The sequence below is a fragment of the Gadus morhua genome, chromosome 1 (genome assembly GCF_902167405.1).
Source record: "Gadus morhua chromosome 1, gadMor3.0, whole genome shotgun sequence".
Lineage (NCBI taxonomy): Eukaryota > Metazoa > Chordata > Actinopteri > Gadiformes > Gadidae > Gadus > Gadus morhua.
Genome location: NC_044048.1, coordinates 15,348,003 through 15,375,999, shown reverse-complemented (window position 1 = coordinate 15,375,999; position 27,997 = coordinate 15,348,003). Strand labels below are relative to the sequence as shown.

At 42.6% G+C, this 27,997-nt stretch overlaps 1 protein-coding gene across 5 annotated transcripts; it reads right to left on the bottom strand.

Annotated features, from left to right (window-relative positions):
- Position 1: 1 nt before the first annotated feature.
- Positions 2-27,840, bottom strand: LOC115541898 (formin-like protein 3). 5 transcript variants are annotated; one of them, XM_030353833.1, is made up of 19 exons: positions 27,627-27,840; positions 27,119-27,183; positions 26,338-26,466; positions 25,777-25,851; positions 23,215-23,388; positions 21,859-22,019; positions 20,371-20,562; positions 18,585-19,773; positions 17,843-18,005; positions 14,627-14,738; positions 13,064-13,154; positions 10,627-10,713; positions 6,833-6,985; positions 5,884-6,013; positions 5,692-5,724; positions 4,807-4,904; positions 4,428-4,511; positions 1,951-2,096; positions 2-1,448 (listed from the first exon to the last, which is right to left on the bottom strand). In XM_030353833.1, exons 2-18 carry the CDS (start codon positions 27,146-27,148, stop codon positions 1,995-1,997), a joined length of 3,003 nt encoding a protein of 1,000 aa, XP_030209693.1. In that variant the 5' UTR covers positions 27,149-27,183; positions 27,627-27,840; the 3' UTR covers positions 2-1,448; positions 1,951-1,994. The 5 variants fall into 5 exon arrangements, with proteins under 5 accessions (XP_030209693.1, XP_030209701.1, XP_030209709.1 ...); XM_030353841.1 differs by lacking the exon at positions 27,627-27,840 and having other exon boundaries at positions 18,585-18,880; positions 18,965-19,773; positions 27,119-27,393; XM_030353849.1 differs by lacking the exons at positions 27,119-27,183; positions 27,627-27,840 and adding an exon at positions 27,249-27,395.
- Between the last annotated feature and the right edge of the window lie 157 nt (positions 27,841-27,997).

Genomic DNA, 27,997 nt, shown 5'->3' with positions numbered 1-27,997 from the left:
ATACCTCAACATAATTCTTTTTTTTTTATTCTTTAAATCTCTATTTTGAATGATTACAGTTCTCAGAGAAGGAAAACAATGTTCAACATCACATTTATTTTTAAATGTCACTTTAATTATTCCTTACTTTATAAAATAGACAGATCTGATTAAAATTGGGATTTTATCTGCCTACAAACAACCAACATTCATTATAACATGTCCTTCTGGTAATTTGACCAACTATATCATTCTATGATTAAACTGTATCTCATACAAACATAAAAGTCACAAAAGATAATTAATTCTAAAGAATTAAAGTGTGAAGGAAGGACTGTTGCTGTTGATGCAATTCATAGATCACAAACAAAATACCCAAAGTGACTTAATCATTTGATCTTAAGTTCCATAAAGTAAGTTCAAGCCCACTGAGACCAAACATTCCTGAATACCCAAGCAACCGATTTTTTATATTCTGATTATCATGGTGAAAAAGCATTAATTCTCCTATCCTCGAGCGAGCGGTGAAGATCATCTTGGAAACGAGGGATGAGCGACTGCTGAGACGATCGTGCATGGTTCACGTTGAGCATACACAAAAGGTAGCGGACTCAAGAGTCCTCAAAAAGTCATACTGTGACTGTCAAACATAAGCCTGCTGCATCAACAAATGGAATACAACTCAAATGTTTCACAACACCAAATGAAATATCTCACTCGGCTTGCCATCACTGAGACCGCCCTATTCTAACTAATCTGTGTTGTATAGATGTGTTTGAAATGCAGGTTATTCCGAATGTGCACTTTGCCAAAAAGGGTTGGTTGTCAACGTTCACCCAAACAACTGCCAACACACAGGAACAGTATCTATTATTATATTGAATGCAATGTGAAGGATTTGCTTTTCATTGAATGAAGGAACAACTAAGGCCCTTTTTACATGAGATAAATATCTAGATTCTGCAAAAGTTTTTGAATTTCATTGTATCGATATAAGAAAACTCATGTTTCCATGAATGTTGCAACACCCTTAAAACCGTCTCAGCCTGTGTACACCTGCATACCGTTTGGGAGAGATCCCTGCTTGGTATGTTTATGCACATACAGGTTTCAAGTTTGTACCACATCCCGGTTTTCACCATCAAAGAAAATGGGTGGCGAAGTAGCACCCATGTTGCACCAGTGAGTATTGCTTTGGATAATGCTACGAATCCTCCTTAATACTACAAATACACGGCCTAGGACTCAGAGAATTGTCAGCAAAGAAGACAGAGAACAGCAATGTTAAGGAAGCATCCTTGCTTTCTATTTCCGCCGACCGTTGATGTCTGAGATAATGCTAGGACAAGACATTCGGTCAAGATGACGCCCTGGCTCTGGTGGAATATATAATAGTCTAAAAATTAAGCCCTATTTCCTTTCCTAACCAATTTCTCTTGACCTTGATGGAAAATGTCACGAGGGCAAGAATAAGAGGTGAAGGAGATTCCAAAATAACTAAAGACATTCAATGCCAATGGAATCAGACAGCAAATAATGTTAGGCATGACCACATACAAATGCGCCGGCGGATGTTATGGACGTCTGACTGTCTGACTGTGTTCCGAAGATGGACGATACTAAAAGTAGTCTCAGGAACTCTGCCCCATGCCTTCTGGCCGTATTGTTTCATGCAGGCTATATGCACGACGAAAACTAGGTGAAAAATATAAGACTAGGCCTAATAATTGGATATAAAAAAATTATATAGGCTCCCAGTTACAAAACTGAAACAAAATGGTTGACACATTGAGAATGGTTGCTCACACTCACCCTCCTCTCCACTCATATTCATCGACATAGAAAATGAACACCAGATGTCAGCACACTTGTAGATACCTACTAGTCTATCCACATCTTGAAGTGCATACAGTCAGTGAATAATCTAGACTGTAGAGTATGTATGGTGATGGCCAACAAAGTAATACTTTCTTTATGTCTTGCAGTACAGAACCTACCTGAGAGCATTTAATACACTATTGAAATTCGGCATGTATTTTCTTGAAGTCATGGAGAAACTGACTGATGCACCCAAAAAGTTCCTGCGAGTCTTGATCCATTGGCTCCCCAAATTTAACCTAAACACAAGAAAAGAAAGAAAAAGAGTTGGTTGCAAATTTGTTGGCAACCATCCATCTAGGAACACATTATAATGATTGGAGGAATAGCAGCATATTTGGTTTCACCGTTTGATTTAGATTAGCAGAGCATGTAGACAGCATATGACTTTGGACCAGTGTGTTTTGCGGCGGCGCTGTTCGCCAAATCTCCCCACCCTTTTTTAATCTGCACAAGGACAAGCGATAACTATGCGTAAACTACATTGCATTGATAGCTGTATTACTGGAATCCCAACACCTTCACAGGCATTCAATTATTTGATCTTGCATTTTGAATGGCGACTGCTTCGGTAGAACATCAACATGGATTTAATGCAAAGCAAACAGACATTGATGAAATAACTTGGAATGCTGTTTTCTCCTGCACCTGGAGGAAGACCAATCAATCGTTGACGTTGAGAAACACGGTTGACTCAAACCCCAAATTTTATGTAAACAAATAGCAGGAAAACTCTGCCATTGCATCTTTAAAGATATTCATGTATTGTACATATATATTTTCATTCGGTTGATGTCTATGTCATTAAAATCAAACTAACCCCAGTACAATATAGTTTGGCTCGCAGAGCCTATTACTGGGCATATGGCATGGCATGCTTGTGAAACCAGCTGCGGAATAATGTAACACATAGGGTGTTCGAATAAATTACCTGTGTTTAGTTATAGGCGTGAAATCATTCTTGAGCGCCTCTCTGATGAATACACTATTCACTCCCTTTTTAATTGAACATAATGCCTGATAATCTCTATGCCTGATATTCAATCATGTTTTCTGACATCTAAATCTCCCAAACTGTTGCATTGGGGGACACAATGATAACGACTTTATCTGCTCTCTATATCTCTCTGATAATGTTCGCAGTTTGTTGCAAGGCACATCTAGCCTGGGCAGCCCCGCCCATTCTTCCGGCAAATTGAGTTTGCCCTGCACAAGGGTCTGAAGAAGAGCAATACATTTCTTTCTGCTTCCGATACGTTTTTGCGGGAGCCAAACACAAAGCTGGCTTTTCCCCTTGGCACGCTATTGGCTGGTTTAACACAATGACGACAGGGAAGCGCGTGTACAGAGTCAGTTGAACTAGGCCCGTTGATCACGCCTCTTGTGCTGAAGAAAATGACGCTTCAGCTTCCCCAGACAAACGTGCAACGTACGAATCGCTTGGTCTGGTAATAGCCAGGCTAAGGCACAAAAGCAATGGCATAAAAAGTGTAAATACAACCCCCTACACTCTTCCTAATGGAACACAAATTGCCAAAAACTTCATGACCTTGCATTAAAAAAACTAACAAACAGGTTGCTGTTTTTGCCTGTCAAGTGGCATTTTGTACAGGCCATTTCGACAGGAAAGACCATATCTGTAGTGATGATCCTTCCATAGGTAATGATTAGGATCATATGATGATGTCATGATGCTGTATGTCAAATCATAAATAACATGATGTAGTTCAGCTTGCCATTTCTTTGCCCCTTTCCCTATCACAAGTGATTCATACTGGTATAACACAATGGCCAGTGTGGTAAATGTAGGTCAATTTAACTACATCTGATACTTGGACTATTAAGGGATGACCAAACTTGATTTTTGTGTTGTACTTTAGAGTGGCCAACAGGAGTTGACTGGTGTATGTATGTCTCACAGATTTGGATTTGTTTAAATAAACATTAGAAAGTAATGTAAAAGCATTACTGGCGTGATTTATTTTTCATTCCTGTTTAGAAAACTCCAATTAACTTAAATAAGTAAACATCATCAACATTAGTAAGATCAAATATAACATTACAATTTGCAATTTGCAGTGCACACATAATGAAACAGCTAGCAGCTGGCTCAAATAGTAGTTGGAGGAGGATAAGGACGCTAAGGGGCTGACTATCTATATTTTTGTAATGATGAATAATACCTCACTTTATCCTAATTCAGTACTATTATTTACTGTTCAAAAAGGTCAAAATCCCTGGGAGACATTTACAATATACAAAATTACAGAACTAAATGTGTAACTGAACATTTTTAGCAGTTAGGGAATGAAAATCTGTGGCTCAATTTCAACCTACGCCACGGAAGTGTGATCGACTCTGTTCGGCCCCAAGGACTAAAGGACACCAACTATTCGGTACAGAGAGTAACCTTGGAGTCTTTTCACTCTGAAATGTGTCCCAGCATCTTAATATGGGACGGAGGCGATAGGAGGAAAATCAATTAGAAAGGGAACCCACATTGGACTGAAATTGGGGGATATTTTTAGATTAAAGACAAAAACTAAGATGCGAATAACTCTGGGAATTACCAGTAGCTCAGAGTAGAGTTTCTTCATCTCCTCACATTTCTTCGACAACAAAGAGATATCCGTTTTGTACTTCCCGATGGCCATCTGTTGCAAATGAAGGTTTGTTTTTTAATTGGTCATGTTTATTCATCAATTTAAGTCATTAAGTTTCAAATGGGTTTTAGTGAATCGAAGTTCTCTCTTGGAGGGGCTAAACAGCATATTATATAGCTGGATTAAAATAGGGGGAAAATGTTTGATATTTATATTCTTCAAGCATTACAAAAAAGCAGAACACCGATATTATACACAAAATCCAGACAATTTCAACATCGGAGAATGAGAGTGTGCATGGTTTAGCTAACAGGAAGGTACTTAGCATTTGATTAGCATACTTCACCTTTAAGTCTTTGGAGAACTTTTGATGTTGATCCATGCTATTTTCTTTTTTGTTCACTTTCCTGTAGTGCAAGACTTTCTGAAGCTCATTCTTCAGGACTGCAAGGGTGACACACTTGAGTTACCATCCATCATCATTTGACCCAACCAGCAAATCAAATACAGGTCTCCTGTCAGGTTCGTTCGCAAGCTGTATTTTTTTGTCAGGGTCAACTGTTGCATTATCATGTTATATCAGACACATGGTCAATTGTAAATTAAGCTAATGCAAATTATTAATGGAGCTAGGCCACTTATTTCAGACTCAAAAGGTTTGACAACACGTCAGTGTTGTTGCCATCCGGTGTGCATAGTCAAAGTGATAACAACAGTTTGTCAATCTGCATAGATACATGCCGATAAGAAGAAAACTGTAAAAGTAACTGGAGGTTATTAGGGCATAATATCTATAATAAGGATTGACATCATACCTCACTGACCAATGCTGAAATCATGAGCCTGACCAATCATAAACGTTTTATCTACCAGGACCCGGGTCGTTGACTGTGCCCAGGTCAAAACTATAGGAGACCAATAAGACTTATCATATTTAATAAAAAAAAAAAATTGGAAAACTTTGATGGATGTCTTATAAAAACATCCACCCATTACCCAGTTTGGATACGGGTGACCAGGGACTCTAGAATGAGTACAAATTAATTCTTCAAGCGAGACAGCCATTTATATTTTGGTTGTAAGACTTCGCTATCCTACCACTGCCCTTGTCTCCAGAATATTTAGAATATCTCTGATGGATCAGACTGGGGAGTCATTTGTTTTTGTTGTCTCAGCAGATGCTAAGAACAACAGTCTGGGACAGAGAGAAGTAAAACCCTGATTCACCCACCGTCTACTTCTGCAGTCAGTCCTTTGATGGATGCTGTCCAACAACAGAGAAACACACGATCGTGCACACACACGCACACACACACAAAGGAAAAAGATACAAGTTTTAATTATACCAGCCTCCACCCAAAAGAAAACAAAGAATAAGTCAATCCACGGATTTCTCCAAGTTTGATCAAAATCTAACTTATACCTCCTGGGACAGTTTCAAATTCTTCCAGCTCCTGGATAAGCATGAGCATGCACGGTTGGTGCAACATGAGCTGCTCCACAAGGGCGTGGAGCAAGGTGAAGGTCCGGTCTCTCCCGCGGAGCTGGGCGAGCTGTGAAGGATGAAGAGAGAGAGGGTTCAGAGAGGAAAGGACCCCGGGCACGCAACGACCTGGGCCGAGCCCTTAGGGGGAATGCCCCCCTCACAACACACACAGGCAGCAAGGCAGTAAACAGACAGGGATGTTGGTGTGTGCAAGAGCAAGAGCATTCATTCACAAAGGGGTCAATAAAGGGTAGCCTCTTCTTTGGCCCAAGGGCAGGGCGGCTAGAGGCATGTGAATGTATAGGTTGTTTACCCAACTGTTTTTGTAAACTTGTTGGCAGAGTGCTTTTGGGCTACTAACACAATGTTCCAGCAAAATGAAATACAATATAAAATAATCCCATTCAAATAATCCCAACCATAGTCATCAGAAATTAATCGCATTCTGATTGTAAAAAATCTTGAATAATCATATTCTGATTCATTGATATCGTCTTTTGCGTTGATTATGAGTATCATAATGTATTAATCTGGAAAGCCTGCTTAGAGACACACATGGGGATGAGTGACACTGGTAAGCATGCAATCGTGACTTCCCTTTCGCCCAGACCCCGCCCCCTATTGTGGTGATTGTACAATCGACTCATTGTCCTATTCCCCCATCAGAATTGTGTTTGAAAGGAGAGGCAAAGTAAATGCAGAGTCGCCCTGCCTCTTCTGACATCACAGGTGGGCGTGGGCACGCCCACCTGTGATGTCAGAAGAGGCAGTTTTTCAAAATGGCTTGTAACATCTAGTCACACTCACAGCGGGTGGTATGATATGTAACCTTCAATAAAAGAAAACCTGTACCCAGGTCCGCCCCCCATAGGCCCGGGCGCCTTACTTTGGATAAGGAGGACAGACGGAACCCCTTGGCGGCCGTCTTCCCGGCGTTCTTGTTGAGGAAGTTTCCGACGACGAGCAGGTACTCCAGCATGGCGACGAAGGAGCCCGAGCCCAGCAGCTCCGTGCACATCCTAATCTTCTGCTCGATCAGCTGAAACACAGAAGTGGAGGACGTCACTGGATTGGAGAGAGAAGAAAAATACAAATAAACAGCCCAAACTTGTTTTCCTTTTTCCGTTCGATCGGCGTAAGCCCTTGGCTGATAAGAATAGCCCCGGGCTCCGCTCTCCGATCTTTGATGTCTTGCACGAGTTCATATTCTCACATGTAGTCCTGTCGACTTTTAATTTGCATTCGAGAAGGCCAACACTGATCAACCCCAATTAGTTGAATTTAATTCAGGGTTTTGATTGATTAAAGTATTCTGTAGTACACACTCATTGTATACAACATCTTCTCCTGCTCATATATAGCTGCTTATAGATAGTTATGAGCAGTTGTGGCAACAAATGCCTGCCGTATGCTAGACAGACCAAAACACTACTTATAATTGTATTATATCTCCTTAGTTTGTTTCCTTGGTGATGACGGCAATAAGAACAAAGCGAACAAAAAGGCCAAATTGTTATGTCTCTCCAAGAAGAGTGACCTTCTGTGTCAGAGCTAGGGCTGTAACGATACGCGTATCAAACCGAAAATCGCAATACTCAAAGCCACGAACCTGTCTCGCGGTGTGAGAAGGCAGAAGCGCGATATGCCCTTCCTAACTCTTCGATCAAATTGTCCGATTGAAATTTGCTAATAATTGGTCTAAATAATAGTCTGCTGACAGCGCCCCCTACTATCGATGCCGTAAATATGTGACGAGATGCCCTCTCTGTGATGACAGCTCTCCGTGGCTACGGAGGATTGCATTTCTCCACAGCCGTCGAAGTCCTCATATGCGATATGAACGACATTTATCCAGAGTGGGCCAAGCGCGAAAAAATGTGCCTGTGTGATCCTGTCTCTATTGTTTTGTGTGATTTGACTGGCAGTTTGTCTGCTTATAGGTCGGAATGAAGCGGCCACCGATTATTGACAGGATGGGTACTTTGTTCTACCGGACTCGTTCGCTTCTTCACTAGACACACGCGCTACCGCTCGCTCTCCTCGCTCGTCCACTCACTCGCTGACGTCACTCACACACGCATACGCACACTGCCATTCTCGCGCATACACATATGCTACTCGTAACACTATGCCTCGTTATTGCGACGTTCATGTTTTTCCTCATCTATTGAAAGTTAGGCTATTAAACATGTTGCATTCTATACGGCCTGATTATGTCATTATTTAAGCTACATAGCCTAATAAGAAGCGCTAATAAGGATATTTGAATAAACCAACCAAACAGTTAAAGGGGCCCTATTATGCCTACCAGCAAAAGGCATCCTCCAACTGCAATCTTTGGTTATTTCTTTATTAATTTAGCTATACTTTAATAGTATTCTTTCGGTTCAAATCTGTTCAGTGTTCCAAATTATTTGTTATTAAATGTTACATTAAGATAATTGGTATTTAAGTGTTGTTTAAATAAAATGCTTTTTAAATTTAAAAGAATCGTGGGATGTATCGAACCGTGGGTCAAAAATAGTGATACAAACCGAATCGTGAATTTGTGTATCGTTACAGCCCTAGTCAGAGCACATGTTTTTGGGGCTCAGGCTGCTCAAGTTGGCTCCTCCGTTGCAGCTCAATAGACAACTTTATCGAACAGAACTGCTTGGAGATGCGGAAGATATTAAAGAATACCTCAGATTTAAATTTTGTTGAGGTTGAAGACCTGGGGTCTCATTTATAACCGTTGCATACGCACAAAACGGGGCTGAAATTGGCGTACGTGACTTTCCACGCCAAGGTTGTGATCTATAAAAAACCAACTTGACAGGAAAATGTGCGCAGCCCTAAGCGAACTCTGACCCATGCGTACGCATGGTTTGGAGGAAAAGGAGAATTGGCGACACAGACGGTGTGGTGGTGAACTGAAATCAGACCGATGAATTGTAGAGTGAGAAGAACGATTATGTTTCATCATCGCCCTTCATAAATTTAATTTCAACCCGTATCATGCGTTAAATCCTAATCAGAATAATTTAAGTCAACTGTGTTATTTCTCAGTTGTTACTCCAGAAACATCTCCTTAGAATATAAAAAAAAAGAAAAATCTCTATATTTAATCCCGTCACTCCATAGGCCTACTGTCCACTGACGGTGCGACTGCATGGAATAAAGCATCTGTCCAACATGTGTCAATAACATAAAATTTGTATGTGACACTGTAAACACAATCAAATGTCAATTAAATCCCAAGTGTGGAAAACCAAGCCACACTCCTCATCACAAACGTTGTCCGTTACTCTTGATGCTTTTCATGACAAATCACGCATTAAAAAGGGGTTATGTTCAAGAACATTTTACGTTGGTGATTACAAACTGATTATCCAAGGTGTTCTCGGTCAGTCTTATTACCGTAACCCTATAAATACAGAGGTCTGCGCCGTGGTAATGCTGCACTATATGGCACTTCTGGTGGTCCATGCAAATGGCAGGATTTGGAGGGAGAGGGTATTTAGGGACCATAACAATTTATTGGTAGGCTACATAAAAATATGTAACTCTATGTCAGACCACTTCTTTTTTAATTCTGGGACTGTGCGCTCCGTGCTACTGACAGAGTTCACTGCTGCAGCAACATGTTGCCACTCACTCTGCTTTTTGTTGTTGGCGATCCCAATCCCGTGACCGCCGAACAAAACTACCTTTCCAAGTGTCTCCACTTCAACCTCCGTGTAATTTCGCTTTTTTGCTTTTCTCAGTACTTCTGCCATTGTTTCCGACAAGACATAATACTTGCATCTGAGTCTGTTTTATATGCAGATCGAATTCATGAGGTCATTTGCATTGACCATTTATGGTTAAAAAGGGGCGTGTACAGGGCGGAACGTGAAGCTGATTCAGCTGCGCACACTTGTAGGCACTCTGTGATTTATAAAGCAAAGATTGCGTACGGTGTGCGTACGCAGGGTTTTATAAATCTGAATATTTTTTGGCGCACGCAAAACTTGGCTTCTGGGCGTACGCACATTTTTTAGTAACGATCTCACGCACAGTTTTATAAATGAGACCCCTGGATTCTATAAATGTGGTTACACTCACAAAACATTAGCCTGTTCACAAGTGTTGAGTGAAAAAAATTATGTAATAAAGGGAAAGGGGGATAAACATAGATGGTCAATGTAACGATTTGTAGCGTTCACGTTCATTGATCGACAGTGATACATTGTAAGAAGCGTAAACAGAATGAAAACAACAACAAACTGTGTTTGGTTCCCAATCAATTTGTCTTTCTTTGATGATTGTGCTTGCTGAATATTATGACGCTGTTTATAGATAAAGGGTTTTCAGGCATTTCTTCCGTTTCCCAGCAAAGGAAGGTTTTTAAAGTGCCTCTTGTGCCAATCTGCATGAATACAGAGCACTCAAAAATAATCGAAGTCAAACTGAATGTTGGAAAAAAGCTTTTAAGCATTAATGCCACTGGTCCCACAAATGTCCTTTTGATTTAGGACTAAAACCATGATGTATCTGTACATTAACATTTGCATTACAGACAAGAATTTGCATGCATTTAGGCTTTTCTTTCTCCTCCTGTGAAGGGATTCTTCGACTTTGAACTTCACGAGATTCGGGGCCAACAGGTTTGGTTTTGACACGGTTCACTTTGATTGGCTGAGAGGGGGAGGAACTCACGGGCTGCAGGTCTTTCATGCTCACAGGAAGCTCCCTCAGGGTGAGCAGGATGTCGAGACGCCTGCTCAGGTAGGAGATGTTGCACATCTGGAGTGACACATGTTGGAGAAGGTGAGAATGACATGTACAAATAGAGACAAACACAAACACACACACAATCACACACACTCACACACACATGCAATGCATGCATACACACAAATACCGTCTGAAGCAGACCCGCGTTTGAGAAGGTGACACCCACTATTAGTGTCTGAATCTTTTTTCAGACACACAAACACACAGATACCTGTATGCTTGCACATACACACACACACACACACACACACACACACACACACACACACACACACACACACACACACACACACACACACACACACACACACACACACACACACACACACACACACACATCCCTACACACACGTACATTAGACACTGATCAAGTTATGTCCATCACATTATTCAGATTTAGTTTGAAAAGCATTGAGCTGAAACCTCGGGTGCTTTTATTATGGAATGGCTGCTGCCCGGTCGTACGGACCAAGGACTTCTGGCTCCTACCGTGGTGGGGGAAGACAAGCCTGTCGACAGGCGGATTTAGCAGGGAACACACACGCCTTACACCTTGAATCAACCGGCTGGGCTGCTCCACCCTTTGTGATCTCTCTCTCTCTCTCTCTCTCTCTCTCTCTCTCTCTCTCTCTCTCTCTCTCTCTCTCTCTCTCTCTCTCTCTCTCTCTCTCTCTCTCTCTCTCTCTCTCTCTCTCTCTCTCTCTCTCTCTCTCTCTCTCTCTCTCTCTCTCTCTCTCTCTCTCTCTCTCTCCCTCCCTCCCTCCCTCCCTCCCTCCCTCCCTGGTTGCCTCCTATCAGAGAAGGACTTGAGATTCCAAGCTAAACTCATTCATCCATGTTTTATATCTGCACATCACAAAATCACTAATTAAAGGGGCAGTGTGTAGAATCTACTGGCATCTAGCAAAACACACAAGGAACAAATCAATTATAAGATAAGTAAGTATGTTTTAATACGTTCAAGTTCCCGTGAAAGAAAGCAATCTTTGTGTTTTCATGACTTTAAAATCAGCCCTTTATATCTACTTAGGCAGCAGAGGACCCCTCTCCCAAGGAGCACGCTATGTTCCATGCCATGTCTTCTGCGGAAGCCCAGAACGGCCAAAAGGCTCTACAGAGGACTCGTTTTTGATTCACAATTAATTCAAGCGTTTTTCATTCATAATCGCTATCTTACTTGTCAGCTATGACTTTTGAGTTTTATGGGCTAAATAACTAATTACAGCTTATGAATCAATGAATCTGTTAACTCGACACTTGGCTACTCTATGCTGTCGCAGGCGATGAAATCATTTGAAGGACCAGCTGCCCCCATACACAATGCAGGCCAGTATAGGCGTAGCTTCTCCGACGTCGTTGGAAGGGAGAGGTGGGGCCGGCGGTTATTTGGTCGGTTGCAATCTGCAACCTCACCTCCACATGCACCTGACTCCTACACACTGCACCTTTTATCAAATCCATTGAAGAAAATAGAGAGAGCTATTGCACTACATATTAGCATGGACAAAGTGGACCACGTCCGCTGGACTGTAACAGCATGGCCACACTTTAATCCACTTTTCTTTGAGAGGATAAGGTCAAAACCCTTCCATTTATATACCATTTTTCCACTTAAACTACAGCCTCTGTTTCTCTCTAAGGAGGGAGCAGACCTTTTATGTTGAAATGCATCACAGAGTTACAGGATTCACCGTGCAATTTGTTATTCTCTTGTATTGTTGATAATTACACAGGTTTAAAATTAAGTTATGGCAGAATTGCCTATTGCAGAAATAAAATGCACATAAATCCTAGCGACAGTGATAATCACCTCATTACCAAACAGCGAGAGTGGGACAGAAATGGACAGTATTCTAGTCGGTAACTCGGGTGACTTTTGAGGTATAACTTCAATTTGCACTTCAACTCCCAAGAGGGTTAAAGATGTTACATCTAGCTTGATTAATCATGGAGTCTGAAGCACTCATCCGGCAACCACTTGCTCCCTAAATAGTCACACTTTCCCACATCAGCGCACGCACACGCACGCACACGCACACACACACACACACACACACACACACACACACACACACACACACACAGAAGGAACATCATCCACACCCACAAATCACCTTCTCTCTACTGTTTCATAATTTTGTTTATCGGCTGGTGTCGTAACCATACCTACTGTTTATCATCAATCCTTCTTCTGCCTGAATGTCAGATCTTCCTGAACAGGAATGTCCATTTATGGGTCTGATTGCGCGGCACCTTGTCTGCTGACCCTTGACCTCCGCTTGCAGCTATGGGGCACTGGGGTTAATAATTACTTCTAGGGGCCTTGCGTTGTTCAAGGTTGTTCCATGTCAACACCCACCTCCATCATGTATCGGTCCACAATGTGCAGTTCAGCCAGAGGGCCCTTGTGGGATTTATACATTTCCACATCGTCAGGGGTGGGAACATACCTTCAACAAACACCCACACAATTATTATTATTATTATTATTATTATTTATACTACAACAAATAACAATAACTCAGGTCTGCATCAGGCATAGGGATCCTTAAACATATAAAAAAAACCTGTTTAATAATAAACAGAAGAAATGAAGTGCATTACAATGTTCTTATTTGAATCTTAATTAGAAAACTCAAAAATAGCATTTACACACGGTTATAGCATTTAGCAATTATAATAAAATGATATATTTAGTAGTAAACTTAAACCACATACCAAGTGGCTGCAAGGCTAATAAGAGGCTAAAAGAATAAGGGATTAGTCAATGTTTGCTTGTCTAACATATCTGCACAAATAAATGAACGATTTTCACTGTATCTAACCTACACTTCATTTGAGTGCAGTCCAACCCCAGAATTCAATTTATGTGAGACAGGGTATGCACTCTGTTCATTAATATTGCAGCTTCTGTTCGGAAGAGTAGTCCTTCTGGAGATATTATTCCCTCCCTATACATCTCAGGCAGTGGAACAAATTAAAACACAACTTTCATTTTCATAAACGAGTTGAGACGTGCGAGTCTCTCGACTGTGTGCTACATTAGATCCCTGGTTCACACTGGGTCACTTTAACCGAGTAAACTAAATGGTTTGAATGTTTTTTTCCCCCCATACCCACTTACCATGTTAGGTGTATATCAATAGTGTCCGCGTCCGTAAATATCCAAAGATCAAAGATTTATGAGGAGGCCACTCTGGTAAAAAGGTTGTGTTGTTTTTAGTGTGGGGATGGCTTCAAGAGTACGGGCCAGTCACTGAGCTGCGTGAGGCGCTAGCAGGAAGGTACATGTGTCACATTTTCCTGAATGGATAGAGCCCAGGTGTCCTGAACTTTCTCATTCATGCCAAGGAACTGCATGTAGGGCCAAGGAATCCTGGCTAAAGCACCCTAAAGCATCACCTTAGTTTAGGTCACCATCCTATTCAGGTCTGCAAAACAAGCTACATGGTTTGGTTTTAATACATGCAAGCTTTTGTGTGATACTTAAATTGTATGCTTTTAATAAATTTATTAATTAAGATCTTGTTGGATATAATTATTATTGTATAAACAACCTTCAATTTGTTGTTATATTTATCAAGAGGTTATACTATCAAACTAATTCTGAGGGTCAAAGTTTCATTGCTCGCTTAGGCCCACGGAAGAAAATCAAACATACTGAACCTCAAGGATCTTACTAAGCAGCTCAAGATAACAATTCTACTAAGCAGCTAGAGCTAACAGGTCTATGAAGCAGCTAGAGATAACTGCTCTACTGCGCGGCAAGAGCAGTAGAGTTCAACTCATCAGGCAGATTCACTATGTTTGCAGCTAGCGTTTTAAGCCCAAACCATAGAGCTCCATTGTGTTAAAGGGCTAAAAAAAAGTGTTTAAAAAAAGAAGGTGTGACAAGATGGTTGAAAGCCAATGTGTGTGGTACCTCCTGAGGGAAGCGATCTGCTCGTCAGAGAGTCCTCCCTCGGCCTCGTTGACTATGAACAGTTTGTCCTTCAGCTCTCCTGGTTGGACCCGAAAACTTTTGAGGAAAATGTCTGGAGAAGAAATAGAGACAACAAAAAGACTACCTCTGAATTCAATACACATATGCAGACAATAGAGAGGTGGGCAAATAACATCCTGCCTATGCAGAAGGTTCTTTCTCCAAAAATAAAACTACATTCAGGAGACAAGGGTGGTTTTGCTTTCTTCCTTCGTCTCAGAGGTCTAGGGAGAAGGGCTCTCATTTGCATCCCATGAAATAAAAAGTGCTGTAATCTTTTTTGTTCCACCTAAAATCCCGCCTTGAATATGCAGGAGCTGGCAGACATACAATTCATTAGTCTGGTGAAAAGACTCCATTGAAATCAATGGGATGAGAAACGTGGGAGCCTGACATGGAAAGTCAAGAGATTTCTTGGTGCAGGTGAATATCTCATAGTTTCACAGACCACTTCTGGCAGCCCTGCCTGGGAGCCGTCTAACCGTTTGTGGAAGTGGCTGAGGATTTATTTTTGGATTTAAACAATCCATGGAGCATTTTAACAATCCATGGTGCAGGGTTGAAGGGACTAACTTTGATTCTGTGGTAACAATAGGGAACTATTGATATAGAATCAGTTATACTTCAAAAATAACTGATTGTTTTATTAGGGCCATCCACCAGTGAGGGCATGTCTTTGTTTGTATGTAGCCTATTTGAATAGGATATGACGTGTTTGATATTTTCCACACAGTAGAAATCCATCTCAACTTTGATGTAAAGGCAAAGTTATACCCATGACAACATCGATGAAAGAAGATAATTTCTGACAAACTTTACATTTAATGTGATGAATTTAACTTTGCACAATGGCGTCTCTAAATGAGGCCGGAGCAGTGACTTTGATATCCTATCACATATTAAAGAGAAAATGTAGATATGATAAAAAAAGCCTGAGATTTTAGAGTATGCTTAACACACACACACACACACACACACACACACACACACACACACACACACACACACACACACACACACACACACACACACACACACACACACACACACACACACACACACACACACACGCAGAAACAAATGAACAAAACTATAGTCTGAAGCAAGCATGGCCAAATGAGCAGAATGTACCACCCTGGGTAGAGGAGGACACAGGTGGCCTTCAAATGACCCACAAGACGCTCCTCACTCACGAGACGGACACATTGGATCATGGCTCTCTGTTCACGGGCTTCATTAGCCAGGGTACTCAGGTGCCCTCGCGGGAGATTACACAACCACAAAAATCTGTCGCAATGAACGCACAAGATTACAAGCATGGGTAAAAAACGACAGGAGAACTAAACAAAACGCCACAGTGGTTTGCTCATTATGAATGGCGTGTTATTGCAACTTTATAGCCCTCACAGGGGTGACTGGGGTTGTTTGTTTTGATATATTTCCTATCACTGACAGAAAGGATTTGAGTAACCCGTAACAACGGAATACCAGGTGAGTGATTAGCCTTGGCATTATTTGCATCAGTCATGCCAAACGTTTGTTTTCAACGCTTTATTGTCATTAAGTTAAGTATCTGCTTGTCTTCTCTGTGCTAAGTGCTTGGTACATCAAAAAAACATCCCAGTTTTAACCCCAGAGGAATGCCTCTTTTAATTACAGCCATGGAGGCAATACTGCCCCAATAATGCCATATTCTAGCGTCATGTGGCTATGCAATAAATCTTTTGTACTGGATATTACCTGAGGCTAAGGGTAAGGTGATTAACTCAGACTAATTCAGCTATGGATGATATATTGTAGATCCCAGGCCAGCTATCTTGTTGATACGGCATGGCTTGTCTGCCTGCATGCATGGGATTGTGTATAAGTATATATCAAAGCCATTTGAACAAAAACTAAGTTATGTAAGAGGGAAATATTTGAATGAACAAACATATCTACAACACATTAGTAGTAGTTACATAACCAACAAAAAATTGTCATTGTAGAAAAGGTTATTTCCTTATTATATGACACAATCATATTATCTTGGGGTAAGGGTCAGGGTTAGGTCTAGACTAGACGCAAAGAGAGTTTCTATATCTGAGGGTAGGAGGATCTGCCAATCTGAGTATTTCATGCATCACACAACAAGCTGCTGTCAATAACACAACAATCCACATTAATATTGGATCACTGACTGCACCATAATGATGAGGCGGTCTGCCGACCTGTACCAGAGGTATCTGGACCTCTTTGCAGATCCTCTGCACCTCCCCTGCACCTACTCAGGAACAAAGAGTTCTCCACATGTTTTGGGTCCTTCTCTAGTAATCTGGCTATATTTAACTCCCATGAGATGCAGAGGATTGCATGGACCGATGTGATGCATGGCGATGTGCAGGTCTAATAGGTTAAATGCTGCCCCCTGTATGCAGCACAATGTTAATACCATAATGTGTAGACTAATGTGTAGATCAATATGCAACTTTGAGCTAATGCGAGTGAATTGTGTGCGCGTGTGTGCGTGTGAGAGAGTGAGTGAGTGAGTGAGTGAGTGAGTGAGTGAGTGAGTGAGTGAGTGAGTGAGTGAGTGAGTGAGTGAGTGAGTGAGTGAGTGAGTGAGTGAGAGAGAGAGAGAGAGAGAGACGCAGGATGGATGTGGGTGGACAGCCTCTATAAATTTAGCAATGCACATTGGAATTAAACAAAATATGACTGATGGTTACTTTATCAAAATACACTGGGTGGTGTTAAAGCTCATCCCAATCTCATCATAAATTATGCCCTTGCAACGATCATTGGTTGTTGTGGCTTTTCATTGAATCCAAATGTATAAAACATTCATAGACACTGCCCAGGGACACTGTTCACAGCCCTACTTTAGTCTGTTTCTTGGTGCTAATTATGCAATAAAAGTCAAAAACAGACAAGAATATAAGTCAAACATTGTGACATTAATCTGTGTGAGCTAGTGCCCTCTGGTGGTGTTGCACTTCATTACTCTGCTTCATTCCAGAAATGACTTGATTTCTTTCGATGACCACAACAAATGTTAAATAAATTATGATTGGATAAATAATAATACGGCATCATGATTTTGAGGATTTGATGAGAAGACATTTAGATTGGTCGGTCTGGGACCCATGAAGTAGTGTTTTATCTTATTTTACTTACTGAAGTTGTGTGCAATCTTTGCGTTGAGCATAATATGCTGAACATGTGATGGCTCTATTGCACCAAACTTTCCCAAATCTTGAACAGCAAACTGTTCATACAAGCGCTCCGTGTCAAGCTCTACCTTCCGAGCGCTCCCATGCTTCCAAAATGACTTGTCAATCTGCCGAACAGAAACCACATCAATATTAGGCAGAATTCATTATTTTATAGTTTTAGTCATTGAGGACATTATGAAAAACAAAGCCAGTGGAAAAAAACGCCAAAGGGAAGTGAATCTGTGGAAAGTGAAGATGATTGTTTAGTAACTACGCGTGTTCAATCTGTTGAGTAATCAACAGAAACTATGCAAGTTTCAGTTCTATTTTCCAGGATAGTTTGGATGGAATGAGGTCTGTTTTCAGTCACCGAAAAACCACTCGCACTGAGATGAGACTCTGTTGAGACTTAGTGGTAGGTTACCACTAAAGAAGGAGAAATGATCCCCGCTTTCAAAGTACATGTTACAGATATGGCAATTTGGTAGCTGGGTATGGCTTTCAAACTGGCCACTCACTGTGAATAAACATCCAAAATCATTGAAATCATTGTTTTTTTGCACACTGATACACTGATGATAAATCCGTTCACGATTAATTACTAAACAATGACCAAATAGATGACCTGCATAATAGCTAACATTCCAACTGTCATTTGGATGTGACGTCTCCATGCATGAGCCCCATTGATGATGAAGTCATACCTTATCGGAGCCAACCTGGTCCCAGTGGAAGGCCTTGGTTCGTCGTTTAGGGGGCTGCGCCTTGGGTTTCAGCGGTAATGGTGGCGGAGGAGGGATCCGAAAACGCCTGGCTGTTACCTCTGACTGGTGGCCAGGGGGCGGAGGGGGAGCAGGGGGCAGCTGGCTGAAGGGAGAGGGGGTGGTGTCGGCGGGCAAGGGAGCATGGGTAGTGGGTGAGGGACTTGGAGGGGTAGGTGTAGGTCGAGGAGAGCTGGGTAAGGGACTAAGACTATTGGATGAGGGAGTAACAGAGCTGGGTAGGGGACTAAGACTATTGGATGAGGGAGTAGTAGAGCTGGGTAGGGGACTAAGACTATTGGATGAGGGAGTAACAGAGCTGGGTAGGGGACTAAGACTATTGGATGAGGGAGTAGTAGAGCTGGGTAGGGGACTAAGACTATTGGATGAGGGAGTAGTAGAGCTGGGTAGGGGACTAAGACTATTGGATGAGGGAGTAACAGAGCTGGGTAGGGGACTAAGACTATTGGATGAGGGAGTATCAGATGTGGGTAAGGGTGTAAAAGGGGTGGGTAAGGGGCTAGGAGAGCTGGGTAAGGGACTAGGAGGCATAGGTGCAGGTCTAAGAGGGGTAGGTAAAGGTGTACAAGGGGTAGGTAAGGGGCTAGGAGGGATAGCAGGTGAGTCTGACACAGGATCATGGAAGGTGGGGGGTGTCTCGGCGACCCCCTGCGATGCTGGGTGAGGGTTGAGGTCCGTGGGTACGGTCTCCGTCTCAGGAGCTGCAGGCATCGAGATGCTGCTCGGTGTAGTGGTGGGTTTGGTGTGTTCGGCCGGCGAATCGTCCCCATACCCACTCTTCACGACGGCTGCTGGAAGACCGCCGCCACCTCCACCACCACCACTGCCTACGCCAGCTGTGTCCTCATCGCTAAGATCTGCAGCCTCATAGTCCGCTGGAGGGTAGCCGTGGTCCGCATCTCCCGCCTCTTGACGACAGCGCTCGCTGCCAGACTCCGAGAGACCCGTGGCCACTTGGGGGCGTCCCTGAGTCAGGGAGTCTGGAGTGTAAAACAACTGGGACTTCCTCCTCCAGTCCTTACAGAGCCTGCCCACGGCCTGGACCCAGGCGTCCCTTGACTGCACGATGGACATGGGACCCATGGTCATGGCTGTGATGGGCACACGGAATCTGCAACAGCATGTGGGGATGCGGTCGTGAGCATATGCTTCCTTGAAGCTCGGACTATAAACATTTCAAATTCCATCATGCATGCTGTACATCTTCCTTCTTCGTGATGAATGAAATATAAATAACAAGAAGCCTATTTTGATAAGCTGCCGCTGTAGCTGTGTAGTGCCTTGACTCGTCGTTACAGAGAAGTAAGATGTACTGCATGCACGAATACAATGTGGAAATGCTCTGAAGTTTTATATTCCCCGCTTCACAGAAGGGGAACGCTTGTGCCTCGTCCACTTCCTTGCAGCTAATGCACAGCTGCATAATCGCCAAATTTCTATGTACAACAGTGATATTGTTGTCAAACAGACATATTTTTATGTTGGGACCAAGACAACAGGCCATATTCCTTTAAAGGACAGACCGACCCCAGCACCAGCGTGGAGCTTGGCAGAAAGAGGACGAGAAAGTTCAAATTCCAAAATATGAACACATTTGGATATTGACTCCATCACAGCCTGCCAGTTAACAGTATTAGCTGTGAGACCCTGAAATGTAAACAACAAGATTATGACTATTATGAAGACTGGCTCTGTGCGGGCTACTCACTGATACTCATTCTTGTGTGTGATAAGTGTGAAAGTGTCAAGGCTGTGGCTGCGCTCCACGCGTGTGTCTCCGTCCGACAGGTGGAGGACCTTGGAGTTGTTGAAGGTGGGGGTGGACTCTCCTTGGGGCAGCACTGCAGGACGTCCCGCGGGCAGCAGGATGAGCTGACCCGGGTGGAGCTGGGCTTCATACCTGGCGGGGGGGGGGGGGTATACTATGGTGTCATAATGCAACTTTGTGATTGGTTCCTCCCTAAAGTATAGGCATGCAAGGGACTTGATACCATGCTTTATATCCGGCTGCATTTGAGATAGCATAATCACACTCTTTCGGTGGCTATTTAACCATGTTGTGCTCCTTTTGAGGAAAACGTCAAACAACCTTTAGAGTGTAGGCCTATTTTACAGAAGTGAAAGTATCCATTTCCAAATAATCGTTGTGCAAAATGACACAAAAGAGAATTTGCCATTCATCATTTAAAGACCTCAAGTTGCACTGAAAAATGAAGAAATCACAATGCAAGACTATTGAATCACCCGCTGGACCAAAGGATATGGTTGTCTTTTCTTCTAGTCGAGAGGTCTAGCAGGTTTTATTGCTGGTGGAAGGTCTGAGTGCACGGGTTTGAGTCCCGTGGTGGAGAACTGGAGGCATCCCAAAGAAATTTGCTCGCATCAGTTCAAGCCGTCCTGATTTCAGTTAAATTAGCACGTTGTATGCTCTATGTGAGGGCAGCAGAAACATTACTATTGGAAGAACATTTAAGCCTGCGAATGTGGAAATAAGGAAACACGTTGGAAAAGTAGATTTTTACTTCTCATTCTTGCATGGTACTCATCCGTGACATATGTATGACGTTGTAAGGCCTATACCTCTTGAGTATTATTTACCTGATTATTTCAGTTCCCATGATGTCTGAAAAAAAATCTTTACAAGATTGGTTATGAAACAGCCATAGCTTTCAAAGCATTTCAAGTCATTTGTACCTTGTAAATGGGCTCAACAAATGATGCAAACCTAACCCAGTTGCATGCTTTTTCTATCTTCAGCATGATGCACTCAGGTTTCCGTTCAGTTTGCGTTTGTAGTCCCTGTAGTATTGACTAATCACGTTTGAGCAGGCTTTGGGTCCATGAGTTCAAAGATGTTTGCTCTCTGTAATCTTGAAACTCAGACTATCGTCTGAATTTATCTGTTTATAAAAAGATATAGTTTATTTATTATTTTTCTTTCCTTTTTTTTTATTATTTCTTTTACTTTTTATTATCAGGACCTGAAACACAGACACAATTCAATTACCCTTTGGCCCCAGAGGTAAATCTTCGTCAGACGATAGCCGATGGTTTACGAGATTGGGTGTATGTTATTGAGATTGCTGTGTGTGGCCTATACATTCTCACACATTCACATGCATTTAATTCCTAACTTAAAAGGGGAGTGAAAAGGCACTGAGCCAGAGGTATTGCCAAGGTTTTAGAGTATCCATACTTCACCCATTTGAATGATGCCAGGCCTCCCCTGTGAAGGAGCAGGACCCCCTCCAGAATGCATTGGGAGGGTGTCGGAGACTGTGGGTGGGCTTCTGACATCACCTCCACGGGGGGACAGTAGATGTTTCCATAGATAATCTGATTCACAAGCTGCATCATCTACAACACAAAGAGAATGGCCGGAGGGAACGCCAAGAGGGGGTGTTATTCATGGAACCGGCTGATGATGAAAAAGTGAGGTTGAGTCGAGTTTCAACCAAAACTAAAATAACCTGTTTATGTCTCGGAGCACACACCCTGCCATACCGTAGGGCATGGGTTTCCAGCAAATGGGGTGGCATACCGGTTGCCTTCAGGCAAGGATGTGTGCTGAGAATTTTCTAGTGGGATTCAATAAATATTTCCTGATAGAGGTAACAGTGATGCTAGTCAGCGATTGAACAATAACATGTTTTTTCATCTATCAATCATTGTCGATTCATTATTCCACGGACGTTAAGGTTGGAGATCACGTTGCCTTGCTTCGTTTTAAAACATTTATTTGACAATTAATGATCATTAAGTACCTGTAGTGTATCCACCACCTACCACCTTTTATAAGCAATGTGCTTTCTGTTAAGTAACGTGAAAATGTCTACTGACGTCATGCTAGTAATAATATGTGTGAGATTTGTTTTATGATCCTTCCTTACGACTTCAAGTTGGTGTGCCATTTCAATTCTGGTTGGTAAGGTTGGTAAGGGTCGGACCCAACTTTGAGGTTGATTGCCGGCTGATCACTGGCTGATCCTCTGGCCAATCGCTTGCTGATCACTGGCTGATTGCTGGCTCATTCCCGGCCGATCGCTAGCTAACGCCATGTTTTTAAAGATCCCATGGCATGCTACTTTATGAATGCTTTTATATAGCTGTTAGTGGGCCCCTAATACAGTACTTGAAGACGTTCAAGAAATTCAGCCTTGGTGCAGAATAACAGCCACGACGAGCCAGTCCCATAATGAGCTTCCCACCACCGCCCCACGGCGCTGGTGCCTCGGCAAACCTCATAAAGGGAAATGTTCATGCCATGGGACCTTTAATGAAAATTTGTAATAAACAAATGGAAAATGTAGTTGTTGTTTTTTTTTTTTTTATAAATAATCAAAATTTAAATAGAGGTTGGAACAGACAGCCTAATGACTCAAGGCCACAAGCATACTACTCCTCCTAAATACTTCCTAAGTACACCGGCTTGAAAAAAGGTCTCGGGACCATCTGCCTTCGGCGAATATTCCTGACAGCCAACCAGCCGAGCAGCCCCGTACACGTTTCAGAGGGTTTGCAATGACCTGGGGGTCAGTGACCGGAAGCTCACCTTGTGCTTGTCCTCCAGTGACGTGGCCTCCAGCTCGTAGTCATGGTGATCTCGGAAAGAGATGGAGAACCTGGAGCCCGCGCCGTCATCGCAGTTCTTCACCCGCGAGAAGGGGAGCTGCCGGTTGACGATGCCTTTCTCTATGCTGCACACCATCTGGGTCTTGAAGTCAATCTGCAATATGTTTACGTGACAGAAGTATGGGAGCAACATGCGTTATTGGGATGTGTTCTGTGAGAACTATGGGGAAGACATTGACGGCCTAACAGAATGCATTACCCATTACATAAATTTCTGTTATGATGACATCATGCCATCCAGGGTTATTTGTTGCTTCCCTAACAACAAACCATGGATAACCAGCAGCCTGAAGGCCTTACTAAATGAGAAGAAAAAGGCTTTCAGGGAGGGCGACAGGAATAAAATCAAAGAACTTCAAAAGGAACTGAAGGTGAGGATTAAGGAGGGGAAAGAAGCATATCGGCTGAAACTGGAACAACAGTTGCTGCAGGATGGAGTGAAGCAGGTATGGGCTGGAATGCGAAAGATCACGGGCATGAAGCAGAAGGGCAGTACACTGCCGCCCCTACCTGGTCTGCTGACCAATGCTGCTTCCTCACCACCCCCCCTCCCTCTCTCCAACACTCCTGAGATGTCACCTGTCGGGAGTCCCCTCTTCTCACCTCCTACTCCACCAGCAACCCCACCTATGACTCTCCATACTGCCCAGGTTATGATTCTGCTGTACAGGCTGAAGCCAGGAAAAGCAGTGGGGCCCGATGATATCAGCCCAAGGCTACTGAAGACTTGCTCTTCAGAGTTGTGTGGTATTCTTACACACCTGTTCAACCTGAGCTTGCGCCTACCGAAGCTCCCAAGGCTGTGGAAAACATCTTGCCTGGTACCTGTCCCAAAGAAGACCCATCCCACACACCACAATGACTACAGACCAGTAGCGCTCACTTCACATATCATGAAGACATTTGAGAGACTTGGGACCCTTTACAGTTTGCTTATCAGCCTAACATCAGTGTCGATGATGCCCTCATTTACATGCTGCAGAGGGCATACACACATCTGGACACCCCTGATGCATCTGTAAGGATAACATTGTTTGACTTCTCATCTGCCTTTAATACCATCCAGCCACGTCTGCTAGGGGAGAAGATGGAGATGATGAAGGTGGATCCATTACTGGTACTGTGGTGTTTGGACTACCTTTATCTCAGACCACAGTATGTGCGCCTACAGAACAATATTTCATGCACCATCCTCAGCAGCACAGGGGCTCCACAAGGAACTGTGCTGGCTCCATTCCTGTTCACCATCTACACAGCGGATTACAAACACAACACTAACAGCTGCTTCTTGCAAAAATATTCAGACGACACAGCTGTTGTTGGCCTCATTAAAGGGGGGAAATGAGGAGGAGTGCAGGAGTACAATCATCTCCATCTCAACACCACAAAGACAAAGGAGATAGTTGGATCACAGGAGGGGGAGGAGGAGGACTCAACCAACACCAATCAGCATCAGGGGCACTGTGGGGGAGATGGTCGCCAACCACAGGTACCTTGGTGTGCAGCTTGACAGTGAGCTGGACTGGGAAAGTCATATGGAAGCGGTGTACAAGAAGGGACAAAGTCGACTCTTTTTCTTGAGGAGACTAAGGTCATTTAACATCTGCCAACCCCTACTGTGCACTTGTCTACCACTCAGTGGTGGCCAGTGCTCTGTTTTTCGCTGTGGCATGTTGGGGAGAAGGCGCCCGCACAGCGGACAAAAACAGACTGGACAAGCTGATCAGGAAGGCCAGCTCAGTGGTCGGGGATGAGCAGCTAAAGGTCCAGCAGAGGCCAGCAGAGGCCAGAATCCTAAACAAACTGGCCTCAATAATGACTAACCCCACTCACCCACTCCACGCCCTGAAGGTGATCAAGAACAGCACCTTCAGTCAGAGACTAATTGCACCAATGTGCAAAACGGAGCGGTACAGGAAGTCCTGTATACCAGCTGCCATACGGTTTTATAATGCACAAAAATAACTTTGCACTTTGTAGTGTTTATTATTGTATTTATTGTTTAAGTATTTAAGTATTTTAGCTATATGAGGGAATGTGTGTTTGTTATGTCTGTCCATACGCTGTTGTGACACTGTAATTTCCTGTAAAGGATTATTAAAGGATCTCTCTATCCATCTATCTATCTATTATTTACCTGTATTTTTCTTTGGATGGATCATCCAATGAATGATTAAATGTGAATTACTATTGTTATTGATGTTGCTGTTGTGGTTATTTATTTTGTTGTTATTTTTGTTTATTTTATTTGTTCCTAGAGTACTGACTTAACTTTGTTTCTTCTCGATTTTATTTTTGCTCTTCATTGCTCTGCGCAAGGTTTGCACAGAGTTTATCAAACATTTGATAAAATAATCTTCAATATTAGCTTATTATGGTTAACCAATACAATACACGTATCCAGAGAAAGTCTTCCACTTCGTCTGTCAACCAGCGACTTCACTCAGTGAATGGTTTAATATTTATACAGTGAAATGCTCACCTGGAGGACTCGCTTCTGCCATCTGTAACGACCATGTTTGTGAACGCTGAAGTTGTATTGTGACTGTGGCTTCACCTGTAGCACCCAAAGAAAAGCAACTGTCACGCTAATTACTGTAGGTTCAACCCAACACGTAATAAAGTCAGTAATTAAGTCATTCAACAGTAATAAAAGACCCAGTGAACCCCAAACACATATTCTATTAATTCACCAGTGTTCTCATTCCACCTTAAACAATGGGTTCACTCTTTAAATAATTTCACTTTGAAAGATATTAGAGTTGATACATCTATAACAGTGTTTATTTAGAAGTGCTCTCTCTGGGAGGGCGAGCATTTCTACAACAATTACAACATCAATTCCAGGAATCTCAGAACAGGGATCTAACAGGAAGAGCAACATATTTCATGCGAGGTATACCTTCAAAGGAACAAAAGACTACATCTCCAGAAAAAATATGTAAAGTCTCATCCACACAGAAATATAAATACATGCTAATAAAAACAGTCCAACAGGCTTTTCTTGAAGAGTTGTGATATGCATGTTGTCTTATTCTCCTACCTCCTCAGCCTCGTCCATATGCTGGAGCAACTGCTTCCTCTCTCTCTCGGCCTGGTGCAGAGCGTCTTCGATGGACAGCTCACCATTCTTCACCTTGTTCATGATGCTCAACTGCATCTCGTTGCTCAGCTAGCAAAAGATTAAATATGAATTCCGAAGACTGAGTCCAAAAAAATATCAGAATTTCGCATCACTAATCTAAAACTATGAAATAACTACCCACAGATTTCCACATACCAGATATAAATCTGGCATTGTGAAATTAAAGCCCAAAAAAAAAAAAAAAAATGAATATACTATTACTTTTTTTTTTAATTTAAATATTGATTTACTTATGTATGTATTTGTCAATGTGTTTATTGGTTGTTTGTATTTGTTTGGTCATTTGTTCATTAAAAAGATAATGTAGGCTACTGCTTTCCCACACATCAGGTTCTGCATCTACAAGGCAGGAAAAGGGCAATAAAATGTATAAAATTGTTGCTATTTTCTGTGAACTTCGTATATTCATAAACATGCTGTGGTTTCTGTGTTTAATGACAGTGAACGAGGAAGTCACAAGAAGAAGTCAAAAGAAGAAGTGTCCTAGAGATTAACTCTCGTGTAGCGACTAGCGAGTGGATAGGATATTATATTGTCACATGGTGGTCTAGCTACAATTATTTTTATTTAGCATGCTAAAACGTGATTGTTAGCAGACACTTTTTTTTGCCATTTAACGCATGGATTGTAGACACGCTAAGTAGGTATGCCGTGTATCATTTTAAGCTCTGTATTATACCTGTGGCAGCTCTTCGGTGACTATGTCCATCCTGAGGGGATATTCCCTTTTCTTGAGTCCTAATCCTTGCATCATGGAATATGAAAACAAAAATTTAATCAATAAAACGTCTTTCAAATAACTCGGCTACCTGAACTTTTCGGAGGGATTAGTCAAGTTGACTGAGCCTGCTTGAATAGCCTTCCCCTTCCCAAATTCCAGGTCTGCATGGTCTGAGATTTCACTTCTACAATAGAGTTTTACATTTCTCCCTTTCCACGCCCACAAACAAGACGAGGCTTGGTCCAGGGGGGAATCTTTCATGAAATCTCAGCAACCATGTATGACATGCAGAGACTTGTCGCTTGCATTATTTTGGGCGCAACAGCATATGAACACTGCTGTTGTCAATCTGGGGATTCCCTCACGTGTTGGCAGTTATATTGAAATGAATATGAAACTATTTTTTAGCCGCGTGGGTTAGAATGGCTGGGCTTCTTGCAACCAGATCTGAACATACTGTAATTACCTCGCCGGTGACATAAAGATGTCCAGTCATGAGTACTTGAAGGAACTTTAATGTTACAAACCAGGTCACTGAAACCCGTAACCAACGGCAAAAATCCACACTAACAACAACCGGTTACCCTGGGAATCCCCAACCCGAGCCCTGTACCACGAAGCTCGCTTAGAGGGTTAGCGAGGTATGTTGAGCTCCAAGTCTGGGTTAGTTGTACCACGAAAGTCGATCTCTTTTAGCGTCGCTGTATCACCATGGTGACTTATGCTCGCAACCAAACCTGGTCGGGAGCAGTTTTTCGGCTTAGTCTAGCCGGAGATCGGCTACTTAAATCGGCGTGCGCAGCTTCCTAGCCCCTCCTCTGACAATGGCGTCACCAT

Bases quoted from the DNA above. Each gene is read 5' to 3' on its own strand.
- LOC115541898 (XM_030353824.1), bottom strand. From the start codon at position 27,193: ATGATGCAAGGATTAGGACTCAAGAAAAGGGAATATCCCCTCAGGATG. The intron at 25,852-26,337 runs GTAGGAGAATAA...TGGGTGCTACAG, and splicing joins ATATGGACGAGGCTGAGGAG to GTGAAGCCACAGTCACAATA. The intron at 4,905-5,691 runs GTGGGTGAATCA...TCACCCTTGCAG, and splicing joins ACTGACTGCAGAAGTAGACG to TCCTGAAGAATGAGCTTCAG.